Genomic DNA, 10,075 nt, shown 5'->3' on the forward strand with positions numbered 1-10,075 from the left:
ATCAAGGCACTCTAGTTACCAGTTTCTCAGCTCCTTCACCAGCCTTGGTGCAGCATGCGTGTGGTTCAGCACTGCCTCTACCCAGTGTCTGCCAGGTCAGCCAGGGGTTGCTCTGTGAGGTGGTGACTCACCAGTTCCAGGAAGCAATATATTTGTGGAATTTGCAGTGAAAGGATCTTAAAGCCATTTTCAGATTTTTTTCCCCCCATTTTTCCTTGTGAATTATATAAATTGTTTTTCCCAGCAGAACAGCTGGGAAAATTCAACATACTGTTAAATTTTTAAGACATTTCCTTTTGCTTTTCCTGTCCATTCAGACAACCTTTCAGACTTGGACAGGTGACTGACTTGCTGAGTATAAGGACTGGCAATGTGTCAGCTGAACCTCAAGGACTTGGTAACTGTCTACACACCCTGAGCCTGGGCCCCAGCTGCAATGTGATGTGATTTAAGCTTAATTCACCACAGGTGACTGCTAAGCCCAGTTGTATTAGCTGATACTGTGCTAGTTAGGAAGGCAGATATGGCCAGTGCTGCAACCCATCTGAGAGCAATACAGGGTCAGCTGGTATAGCCTGACCATGTGCCTGAGCTTCTCAAGTATTTTTGGAATTTCTTGTGGTGCTCCCCATCTCTAGCTCCACAAATAGTGTGTCGTGTTAAGTGCCAGTATCTCAGGAATGCTCTCTCCCATGTGATCCATGACTCACAACCAAATAGTTGTTACAGATGGTCCTTTCACTTAAAATCAGACCTGGTTTGTTTAATCTTGAAATAGTTCTTGCCATGTTCCTCAGCCTCCATTTGCAGATAGACTTGGGGAACTGCTTAGGATGCCTACTGAGGCAAACGTATTGTCTCTTCTGGGTAATAGCTGTTGAGCTACATGTGATAGCTGGGTTAGCTGTGACCTTGAGAACACCATAGATACAGCCAGCCCTATCTGTTTTCACAGCAATCACCAGTTGTCTTGTCCAAGACTTTAACTTTTCTTTTTGCCTGGAGTTCACAAATTATTTTCTTTTAATATAAGCAAGTACAAGATGTTTTGTCAGTCCATCTACACTGTGGCCATCTTATGCTGTGTAGTACCTTGTTTGAGATCACAGAGGCTGAGTATACGCTGTCTGTTGTTGTGTTGCTTATATTATAATGTTCAGGAGAACAAAGATTACTTGGGCATGTGTTTTTAGAAACACAGATTTTGCGTAACACCTCCTTTCTAAAAGATCTTTGATGATCCCACCAGTAAATTGGCAGCACAGTGAATCATGTTTCATTTTAGATGTTATTCTTGTCACTTTAAAGGATTCCAAATAATACTTTTGTTTCTTGTGAACCGAAAGAGGCAATTACATAGACATTATGGCTTTCTACAGTCATTGCACATTGTTGTATGCAAGCTGAAGAATATGAAGTTAACCAGCATTGACTTTCTAAACTGGTGACTGGGTTTGATTTGCTAGCTTGCATGTTTTCTGCTTGTGCCCCATCCCTTGCAGTTTCTCTGTGATTTGTCCTTGAACAATTTACGATGTCTATTGTGAAACTGTCCCTTGTGATAGAAGCAGCACATTCTTTGAATGTCCTTCAAGCTGTACTTTCCACTTGACCCCTGAGCATGGCTGTTGGATGGATTTTATGATGCTCCCAAACTCTTCAGCATCTTCAGTGAGTCTCCATTGAAATGGTAATTTCTAGAGCATACTTCAGGCTCATCTCAGCTTTAGATAAAAATTAAATGTGGATTGCTTCATTCTGCATATTGAATACTAAAAGATGCACTCATTTATCCTTTCTGCAGACACATGATGCTCTACCAATTTCCTTAATCCAGGCACAGAAGCAGTCAGCAATTGTTTCCATTCACTTTTGATTCCATCTGTAAAAGGAAATACCTGCAATCACGAGAGGCTTTTCAGAACAGGGATTTTGTAGAACTTGCCCAGTTTCAACAAACTTTTTGTCTGCTGGCTTAATGGGCGCTATCTGGCTGCACATCAGGGTGTTGGGTTTAGCTTCTCTTGTGCTGCCATGTGTTTTTCATCACAGAGATCATCTGTTATTTTAGGATTTCCCCATCTCTCAGTGGCCCACTACTGACCTGCCAAAGAAGTTCAATTCCCACCCCTGCCATATTTTAAACTTTTCTTTATAAATGGGTTGCTTACTGGACTGATATTGCAGCTTATACTTAATACTAATTTTCACAGACTTTCATGAGTAGTCACCCCCTATTCCATCTCATTGTAGACTAGTATCCCATCCTCGTCTCGCATTTTTGCACCTTCTCTGTCTATGTGGTGCTAATAATACCCAGCAAGCCTCGGGCTGGATCCCCAGTAACACTTCTTAGTTATCTACAGAAAGACAGGAGTAGATACATGAATGCACTACCATTTATCAGAGTAAATGAATGAAGGGAGCTTTATTAGAAGGCTCAGAGCTGATTTAAATTAATATTGCCAACTGTGAGGTTTTACAAAGCCTCTTCCAGAAACAATAGCTGTGTCTGCACTGTAAATTAAGGCTGGTATTGAGATGTACTCACTTTTGTAGCCAGGCATCAAGCACAGATTCAGGCATGGCCAGGGCAGATAGATAGCAGCTCTAAGCCCAGCTGGGGTGTTTGTGCCTCTCCTGGCTTGCTGCCCCCAGCAACCCACCCACCCAAGGAAAGGGTGAGGAGGGGTGTAAGGTCCTGGGCTCTGACTGTTCTACAGATCTCCAGTATTTGCTCCTTGTGTCTGGCCATGTGCAGCTTGTTCCTGCGATAACTGCAATACTGAGGTCCAACCAGATAGATAAAACCTTGATGTATGCTCATGAGAGCTCAGCCATAGATAAACCTGTCATTACCTGGCTCAGGAAAACATCTGCTGTGGCTGAGCACTTCACTACTTGCCAGTGTGGTGTAGCTGGGAGCATGGCAGGGGTACAAAAGCAGAGTGTCATTCACTCTATCCAGTGCATTTGAATTATGGGATGTAAAGCATGACCTTCCAGAAATTGGATTCAGAATTTCACAAAAGTTTCCCTTTTTTTTTTTTCCAATTTGACCTGAGCTAATCTGAGGCAATCAAATCAAGTTACATACTGATAAAACCCATATTCCTCTTTAATTTCTAGTCCAAATGATACCTTACATTACTTCCTTTTTTCTTTTTTTTTAAAAAAAACAATTTAAAAAAACTATTGCAAGAAGAACAATTCATTCAGAGCATGTCTAGAAACCAGGCAGCTATGAGTTTCACTTCCCTTGTTCTCTACAACTCTCAGTGACGTGTAGTGAGAAGGAGTGGTGAAGCACAACACTTGGCATTTCAGGAAGTTTCTCGCTGCAGGTCCTTGAGTGATACCCATGCTGCTCTCTCCTGCATGCCTGGCCTCCTGAAGATGCCCAGGAGAGGAGCTCTTCCCCTGTGGACACTCGTGGTGCTGCTGCAGCTGGCGCTTGCCCCATCACAGCTGGCAGGCTGCCTCCTCAATCCCTGTTTGGAGGTACGTGATCTCTAAACAAGCACAAAATCCTTCTGTTTCTCTGGTGCAACTTTTTCCTCTGCTTGGGAGATTTGTGCATCAAGTCTGTTGTGTGTTAGTTGTCTTCTGAAAACCAATCTTTTTTCCAAGGTTGTTACCAAGGCAATTGAAGTATTTGAAGTAAATGCTGGCCTCAAAAACATCTGAGAACCAGAACCGGCAGCATGAACCGTTTCTTCTTGTTGGCTTTCCGTACCTCTGAGGTTACTGCAGTACAGTTAATCTAATAAATTATGTTTCCTTTCAGGAAAAGATCCAAGCCTTGTCTATAATTTCTGCAAAATACAGTATTTTTGCCCAATTTGTAGTGTAGAGTGATTTCACCAGTACCCCAAGTACCTGCCACTGATTGACTGCCTTTTGCAAACTTGTGCCGACAATTATTATTTACAGAATAACTTAGGTTAGAACTGCCCGCTTATCTGCAGTGTAACAAAGCTGAGAGCTGATCCTGGACACACAATGCATCCTTGTGTGGGTTTTTTGATGGCTCTCTCAAAGGTTGCTGCTGGTTCATCCATAGCCTCAAGGAACACTGTCCTGCAGTTTTGCACCTGCTTCAGTCAGCAAGAAATGTAGCTCTTCCCAGGAAGTAGGACTGGTTTTATTAGAAGTGGGAAAGATGTTTAGGATATGTAAAATTAATTCCTAAAACTCAGGGCAGCTCATTTAGAAACTAACTACAAGGTCTGTCATTCTGCTCCTGCTTTCCTGACAGTGCAATTTTCTGGCACTTCATGAAGAGCAGATGTTGACCATGATTGCATCTGCCACTGTTACAGGTCATCGCTAACAAAACTTTCAGATGCACGGGACTGAACATCTCTGGAGTTCCTGCTGAAGTCCCAAACACCACCCAGAACTTGGATCTCAGTTTCAGCAATCTGAAATCACTGGGGTCAAATTATTTTTCACCAGTTCCTGAACTGCAGCTTCTAGATCTTACAAGGTAATGAGCTCTTTCATGTGGATACTGTTTAATATTGCTTCACCAGCTGGGCTGCTGTGGTTGCTTATTTTGGGGTCTGTCTTGGCTGATCATGTTTTTTTGCTTGTGACTTTATCCCTGTGTCTGTCTCTGCATATCCCCATGGTTGAGTGATGCGCAGCTTTTAGTCCAGTTACCAAGTGCACACCCTCTGCGCAGAGCTGGGTCTGTCAGTCTGATCTTGTAGGTTGGGATGTGAGAAGGAGGAGGAGGGTGTTTTACTTCTCTCTGAACAAGAAAAATGTCAGACTTTTCACTGTTACAAAAACTCCAAAGTGGAACATCTTGGGTGAGCTGTTTTTCTAATCACAGTTTAAAAAAATAAAACAAAATGAAGGTACATTCATTTTCTAAAAGGCTGTTTTAAAATATCAACATATTCTCTTCTCCCTTCTCCTCACATGTCTGGGGGAGGAGATGGGGGAGGCCTATTAGCAAATTTGAATTGATGTATAATTTCCATTGACTTGAGACAACAGTTTCTCTGGGTAAATTGTTTCACTGAAAAATGTCACTCAGTCACATCACAGTTACCGCTCCGCAGTGGCTGAGTGGCAGAGCAGCTTTGCTGTAAGGCACTGGCTGGATTATAAAACTAATTCTGCTTGAATTCATTGCGGGATGGATTTCAGACTCAAATTTTGGATCTTTCCATATGAAAACATCTTTAGACAGCCACCCTCTTTTTCCCCTCCTTTTCTCCTTTAGATCCAACATGGTCTGGGGTCTGTTCCCTCTCAGATATCATCAGCAAAACTGCTGACAGAGTTGTGAGCTTTGCCGCTGCTGCATCATGCTGGTGCCAGTGGAACTGCCCAGGTGTGGCTGAGGCGACAGTCTGAAGGCTGTGAGGGTGCAAGGTGTGAGGGAGTGCTGTATCTGGTTGGCTCTGCCATCAGTGATGGTCATTATGATGTTACTTTGGCCTAAACAGAAAGTTAGAATTCTTCTTTTCTGCTGCCTGCATGAATTTTTTACCTTCGTTGTGGCTCAAGGCCTCTTGTTTTGCAATTGAACTTCAGACTCAGAGAGAGAGGAGGGGGTGAGAGAAGGTGTCCTGCTGTGGAAGGGTTCCCTTGGCACATTCAGGAGCACTGGCTCTGCCCAGCACATTAAAGCCAAACCAACCCCCAACGTGAGGTTGTGTTGCACCAGTGCTTAGTGCCGTAGTGTTAGTGAATGTGAAAGGGACAGTGTTTCATGCACATTTATTCTCTTTCTGCCCAACAGGTGCCACCTCCATACAATAGAAGATAACTCCTTTAAGGATCTTCCTAACCTTTCCACCTTAATTTTAACTGCCAATTCCCTCCAGTACCTGGGGACAGCAGCCTTCTATGGCTTAACATCTCTGAAAAAACTAGTACTGGTGGAAACTAACCTAACCTCTCTGACTGACCTACCCATTGGACACTTGCATACCCTGCAGGAGCTGAATTTGGGCCAAAACAACATTGCTTCATTGAAGCTTCCCAAGTATTTCAGCAACCTGACCTCTCTCAGGCACCTGAGCTTTATCTCTAACAAGATCACATATATCTCCAAAGGAGACCTTGATGCCTTGAGGGAGGTGAACAGGCTCAACCTCACGCTGGTGCTTTCCTTGAATAATATAAAATATATAGAGCCAGGGTCCTTTGCAAAGATTCACCTTGGTGAGCTGGTTCTAAGGTCCTCTTTTGAGGACTTCAATGGGATGAGCACTTCTCTTCAAGGCCTGACTGGTTTACACGTCAACAGACTAATAGTTGGAGAATTCAGCGACCGTCAGAGACGGGTAGACTTTCAGAGTAGACTTTTGAGTGGACTGTGTCACGTACAAATGCAAGAGTTTGTTTTAATCTCTTTCAGGGAATTTGAGGATAACACAGACACTCTTTTTAACTGCATAGGCAACATCTCCAGTATTCGGTTAGTGGACCTCCAACTTGAAAACGTGTCAGAGGTCCCTCTGTTGTCTCAAGTGAAACAGCTGGAATGTAAGAAATGCAAGTTTAAGGAAGTGCCTGCCGTGAAGCTGTCTCTTTTCAAGGAACTGAGAGTACTTCGTATTACCAAGAGCAAACACCTCAATACCTTCCAGCAGGAATTTTGGGGTCTAAGTAACCTGGAGGTCATAGATTTGAGTGAGAATCGCCTCTCCTTCACTAGCTGCTGTTCCCCTAAGTTTCACGCATGTCCAAATTTGAAACACTTGAACCTAAGCTTCAATTCTGACATCAGCGTGACAGGAGATTTCATTAATGTGAAGAATTTGTTATATTTGGACCTTCAGCACACAAAGTTATTTGGTCCTGGATCCTATCCTGTCTTTCTATCCCTTCAGAAACTCATTTACCTCGATATTTCCTATACCAGAACTCATGTTAAATCCCAGTGTACATTTTGTGGCTTGAACTCTTTGAAAGTGCTCAAGATGGCAGGCAACTCCTTTGAGAACAATAAATTGGCCAACAACTTCAAAAACCTAAGTCACCTCCACACCTTGGATATTTCAAGTTGCAAATTAGTACAGGTGGATCAAAGTACATTTGATGCCCTCTCTGAACTAAAAGAGCTAAACATCAGCAACAATAAGCTACTGATCTTTGATCCTGTAGTCTACAAGCCACTCCAAGCCCTCAGAGCCCTGGATTTCAGCAACAACCAGCTGAGTGTTCTGTTGGACTCAGCCCTAGAAATGCTGCCTGATAGTCTGGTCTTGTTAGACATCTCTCAAAACCTGTTTGAATGCTCTTGTGTAAACCTGAACTTTCTGAAATGGATCAAGGAAAAGCAGGAGCTGTTGCAGAACAAGGAGTTGATGATATGCCACACGCCTGCATACATGAAGAACGTGAACCTGTCAAGCTTCTATTTGTCCTCCTGCCAACTCAAGGTAAGCACAGTGACATCCTCAGTGATCATGTTGCTCGCTGCAGCAGTGTTCCTCTTCCTGATTTACAAGTACTACTTCCAGCTATACTACTCACTGGTGCTGCTCAGTGGGTGTAAACACTCTGCAGAAAGAGGTGACACCTATGATGCATTTGTTATCCACTCCAGTAAAGACCAAGAATGGGTGATGAGAGAGCTGGTGGAACCCTTAGAAGGAGGAACACCTCCCTTCCAGCTTTGTCTTTACTACAGGGATTTCCTACCAGGGGTACCCATTGTCACCAATATCATCCAAGAAGGTTTTCTGAGTAGCAGAAATGTCATCGCAGTCATCTCTACTGACTTTCTGGAAAGTAAGTGGTGTAGCTTTGAGTTTGACATTGCCCAGTCCTGGCAGCTTGTAGAAGGAAAAGCTGGAATCATCATGATTGTACTAGAAGAAGTGAATAAGGCCTTGCTGAGGCAGAGGCTGGGGCTGTCCCGATACCTGAGGAGGAATACCTATCTGGAGTGGAAAAACAAGGAAATAAGCAGACACATCTTCTGGAGGCAGCTGACAGGAGTCCTGCTAGAAGGCAGAAAAACAGAATTACAAAGACGTAGAGCTAATGAGTGAAGTGAAAGAGAGATCACTTCTCTCCTGTCTCCCATCCTGGCCTTGGCTGATGGCTGGTGCTCAGAAGTTGGTTCTTCTGTGACTGTTCAGAGTTGGAGGAAGTGGATGGAGGCACTGTAAAAGCACTACAGAAATACCTGCCTTGCTGGTCACCCTTCCTCAAAGGAACTTGCAAGCTAAGGAGTGGCAACAGCTAGAAGAACTGCACATAGCTGAGCTCCATGTTTGTGTGTAGCTGTCAGCCAAAGCTGGTCCAGCAATCCATGCAAGCCTGGTGGGCTGGTGAATAGACCGACCACTCTTACTCTCATTTGTCTGCCTCTGAAACTGCATTTGGGTCCTGGGGCCATTTATGCAGTGGAACTTCAGGGTCTGTTGCTTTGAGTGGACTCCAGGATCTCCAAGGGAGAGTAAAGGCACAGGATTCCTGGCTCTAAAAATGGTGTGAAACAGGAACAAGATTTGGATCCTGAAAGTCTTGGCTCCTTAGGCACCATGACTCAGGGGGAAAACCCTAGAGGGAAGTGGGGTGCCTTACAGCCGCAGACTACCTGGCAGCTACTCAGTGAAGCTGAGCAGTTGTATCATCAGTCTGGGGGGAGGTTGCTGTTGGTGAGAAATTTCCCCAATGTGTTTATTTCAGTTTTCTTTAGAATAAGACTGAATATTGAACCCCCCAAATATTTCCATCATCTGGAACTCTTATTTATATCCAGATTAAATAGCATTTGAGAGAGTGGTTTGAGGTTCTCTTGTGGGATCCAAAAATCAGTGGGACCAAAAGAAGCTGTATAAATGCCTTTAAAATCAAAGTATTTCTTTGCTCCAACTACTTCTCCTCATCCAATGCTTCTGGATATACTGTGTGGGACTGCCCTATATGAGCAAGATCGAGTCTGAGCAAAGTGTTTTGATGTTTACATCCAGCCAGTTCTAGAATAAGCTTTTCCACTCTCTGGCCCAGCCTTAATTCACTGTTAGAAGGTGCTGTAGGAGCCTCCAGCCCATGGGTTGAAATGGACTTCAGATATGTTTGGAGCTAGCAATGAGGCTGAGAGTCCCTTTTCCTTCCCCGCATCATGCTGTGGCAGCCTCTGGTCCTGGTGGGCATCCTGACATGTGTGGTCAGCCTCTCCCAGGGTTTAGTTGAACAGGACAGTCACTGGATGGGAGAGTTTTGCCTTTGTTTCACTGAGAACGTGCCTGACATTTTGCAGAGAGAAGAGAAGTCTGGGTTAGCTAAACTAAATGTATCCCAGCACTGCCCTGAATAAAAGGAAGGAAAGTCTAAATGCCATTGAATCATATTACAGCACACTCCATTGATGTGTCGAATATTGAATAGTGCTGGAGTATTGCTCTCTATTTACGAAAGGCTTTGGTTGGGATTAATCACTGAATTACTCTAGTTTTAAACTTGCAAATCCCTCTATAATCAATGACGTTCTACAGAGGTAAAACAGAAGCAATTGAGTGGTGAATCAGATCTGATATTTATTCAGAAAAAAGGGCCTGATCCATCTCACTTTTCTAAGCACCAGTCAGCGACATCTCCGTGGAAGACAGCGATAAGTGCGCTCAACATCAGACACTATTTGAAAAAGAGGGAGAGCTAGTTCCAGGGCTTGTGCTGGCAAAAACTGAATCACAGTTCCCTCTCTATGTGCTGTGTCAGTAGTATATTGAGATAACACTACCAAAAAATCCCAAAAAGCCTTCTCTAAGCTTTTTTGTGACCCATGAGATGAATCTTAGTAAAACTAAGCTCGATGTTGTGTTCACTTGCCCAGTGAGTTTGTTTTGCATCTGCTAAGTAGTGCTGCAGCAGTTTCCGAAGTGCGGTGCTCCTCACCTCCCTGTGATGGACGGATCCTGAGCCACATCTTGCCCGCAGACCTGCCTCCTCACCCGGGGGCAGAGGCTGCTGGAGCTGGGGAGGGGGTGCAGTAAACCAGGGCACAGCTTGAGGTTCCCTGGATTGAGGCCAAAGGACATCACGGCGGACAAAGCAAATATTAGCCCGGATTTCAGCAGCTCCAAGTTAAAAGGGAAAA

General features: G+C 44.0%; 1 protein-coding gene across 1 annotated transcript; it reads left to right on the forward strand.

Moving 5' to 3' along the window:
- The first annotated feature begins 3,378 nt into the window (after nt 1–3,378).
- Nucleotides 3,379–8,103, forward strand: TLR4 (toll like receptor 4). Its single transcript, XM_074891180.1, is given in 4 exon segments — nt 3,379–3,501; nt 4,323–4,489; nt 5,759–7,985; nt 7,987–8,103. Coding segments are annotated over 4 exon segments (2,634 nt in total).
- The last annotated feature ends 1,972 nt before the right edge of the window (nt 8,104–10,075 follow it).

This window comes from Strix uralensis, chromosome 21 (genome assembly GCF_047716275.1).
Source record: "Strix uralensis isolate ZFMK-TIS-50842 chromosome 21, bStrUra1, whole genome shotgun sequence".
In the NCBI taxonomy this organism is placed as follows: Eukaryota; Metazoa; Chordata; class Aves; order Strigiformes; family Strigidae; genus Strix; species Strix uralensis.